This window comes from Lolium rigidum, chromosome 2, assembly GCF_022539505.1.
Source record: "Lolium rigidum isolate FL_2022 chromosome 2, APGP_CSIRO_Lrig_0.1, whole genome shotgun sequence".
Lineage (NCBI taxonomy): Eukaryota > Viridiplantae > Streptophyta > Magnoliopsida > Poales > Poaceae > Lolium > Lolium rigidum.
The window spans coordinates 164,497,205-164,499,835 of NC_061509.1; the positions used below are offsets into that span (position 1 = coordinate 164,497,205).

Genomic DNA, 2,631 nt, shown 5'->3' on the forward strand with positions numbered 1-2,631 from the left:
GGAGCATATAATCTGAACAAAAGGAACGTTGGACCCTATAGGTGGTATTGGTTTGCCGGAGATCATCCTAACATGAGCCTGGTACATTTGGTAGGAGAGACGACAAGTATCCATGGCGAGGAGACTCAACAACCCCAGCGATCAACTTTATCTATCGGAGCATTGGCAACAAATTATTTGGAAGCCAGAAAGAATCCAATTCAACGCAAGCCTGAATCTTGGATCTGTCCAATCAAAGTTGAGGTGAAAATAAATGTTGCCCCAACTTATAGTGTTGATGTAGACCGGGAAAGCGCCAATGTCATTATCCGTGATTATAAGGGTAAGTGCATTGATGTTTGTGCCAAATACCCGTCGTTTGTCGCGGATGCGATGATAACTGAAGTGTATGCCCCGCGTGAGGGCTACTTCTTGCTCATTACTTGGGATGCAACTGCTTTACCATCCAATCTAATAACACTGTCGAGTCGATGAAAGAGGGAGGCTCCTCGGCTACTACTGCATTGCTGATATTTTATGACTGCAATATGTTAGCTTCTGGTTTTCGAAAAACCAGTTTTGAACTTGAGCTTATATGCTCGTGGTTGAGTACAAAAATAAAAAAATAGCAAAACAATTTAAAAAATCTGAATTTTTTGTAGAATGAACATGAACAAGTGTTCTAATTGCACGACAAAATATTCGAGAAAAGACATGCGTAGTGGTCTATGCAAAAAAAAAGACAAAATACAGTGTTGTTTCGAACATCTAGATTTGTTGCTTACAACACTCCGATTTATCTTTTTTTTTGCATAGATCATATGTGTTTTCACGGATTGTATAAAAAATTCAGTTTATTTTTTAATTTGTTTCCTTTTAAAAAAAAATCAATCAGTAGCATATGAGCTCGGTTTCGGAAACACCTTATCCTCTGGTTTTGCAAAAGTAAGTTATGAGTACTCCTTAAGAGAGACAAATGTAATGGCGCATGAACTTGCTAAATTTACTTTTCAGTCTTCTAATTCCTATCTGGGATGATGATTCCCTAGTTTTATTTTTATTTGATTATCAATAAAATGCACAGAGCCGTTTCCCTAAAAAAATATCCATCGTTACAGCCTTCCTTTTCCTCCGACCAAGTGCTCGTAAATTAAAATGCCACGGCCCAACTAATTTCAAGATGACTACTGCTCCTGGACAAACTGAAGAAACGGAATCCAAAAACGAAGAACCCTTGCTATTCTCGGTTGATTCAAGATCTTCTTGACTCAAACTAAACACGACAACAAAGATGATTCAAGATCGTTTCGCTGCATTCACCGATGCCGCGGCCGGCGCCCGGCGGCTCTCATGGGAGCACGCGGTTGAACACCCGGGACACGTCAGACCGCCTGACGGGCTTCACGAGGAAATCCTCCGCGCCTTCCTCCAAGCACCTGATTAACCAGAAGAATTCAGGTGGTTTAGCCAGGGTTAATCAGCGTCCAGTTCCCAGAGAGGAGCACATGAACATCAGAAGTTCAGAACATAATCTGCATGGTGAAGTGCAGACCTGCTGATTCTTGTCGGTACGTTTTCCGAGGACATGATCACAACGGGGATCTGCTTCAGCCTGGATGACTCCTGCACGATTTAATTTTGCTTCATAATTAAAGTAGATATCCAGATCGAAGCTGCTTGGGCTGTAACTTGGGGATGAAATTCAACGCAAGACTACATATACCTTGACCTTCTTCAGGAGCTCGTATCCCGTCATCTCCGGCATCCAGTAATCCGTGATTATCATGCTCACGTTGTTCTCCTGGATACGGAATCCCCAAACATAAAAAAGCAGATCAGAAAATATTCATCACATACCAAAAATGCCATAAGATTGCAGCGAATGCAGGTACAAATCAAATGCATATACCGATCCTAACAGCTCCAAGGCCCTCTTCCCGCTATCCACGGCCGTCACTGCACGCACGAAAGCAACAGGATATGCACTTGGTCAGTCGATCCTCATGCCGGCAAAACAGCAACTGAAACCAGTTGGTCAGCAAGTTCACTCACCACGGAACCGAGAGCTGCGAAGGATGCCGGAGATGACGGCGCGGTCGACGGAGCTGTCGTCCACCGCGAGAATGTGCAGCGGCGACGCGCCCCCGTCCACCGGCGCCCCCACTGCCACCGCCCCCACCACGCCGCCGATGAAGCTCGACATCCCAAAAGCTTCCTGGAGATCGGTCGCTAGCAGATAACAGAAGAAGATACGCGGCGATTTGTGCGGGCAAGTGTGTCTCTCGACTCTCGTTGATCTGTCCTCACAACCAGCAGGAGACGCCATGGTGGTGCATTTATATACAGCCAGGAAGACGCAGGGGTCAAGGTAAGGTCAGGGGAGCTTGAAGAAAATCTGAAAACAGAAGGTAGTATAGCTCGGGGAGATCCTAGTGCAGCTGTGCAGGGATATCGTTGTGGATCCACGAGATCGCGATACGGACCAGGGCCAGGATCAATGCGCATGCACACGCCACACGTGCCTGATGATGCGTGTACGTGCGGGGCGCGTAAAGCACAAAATCTTTATGTTGGATCGGAGCCAGGTATTAACTCGATCCTGCATGCCTGTCACGGCCAAGGACAGGAGGATCTTCCCTCTTCAATGTATAC

General features: G+C 45.8%; 1 protein-coding gene across 1 annotated transcript; it reads right to left on the reverse strand.

Annotated features, from left to right (window-relative positions):
- Positions 1 to 1,327: 1,327 nt before the first annotated feature.
- Positions 1,328 to 2,305, reverse strand: LOC124690279 (two-component response regulator ORR11-like). Its single transcript, XM_047223681.1, has 5 exons — positions 2,032 to 2,305; positions 1,889 to 1,935; positions 1,703 to 1,780; positions 1,532 to 1,602; positions 1,328 to 1,415 (listed from the first exon to the last, which is right to left on the reverse strand). Exons 1-5 carry the CDS (start codon positions 2,303 to 2,305, stop codon positions 1,328 to 1,330), a joined length of 558 nt encoding a protein of 185 aa, XP_047079637.1.
- Between the last annotated feature and the right edge of the window lie 326 nt (positions 2,306 to 2,631).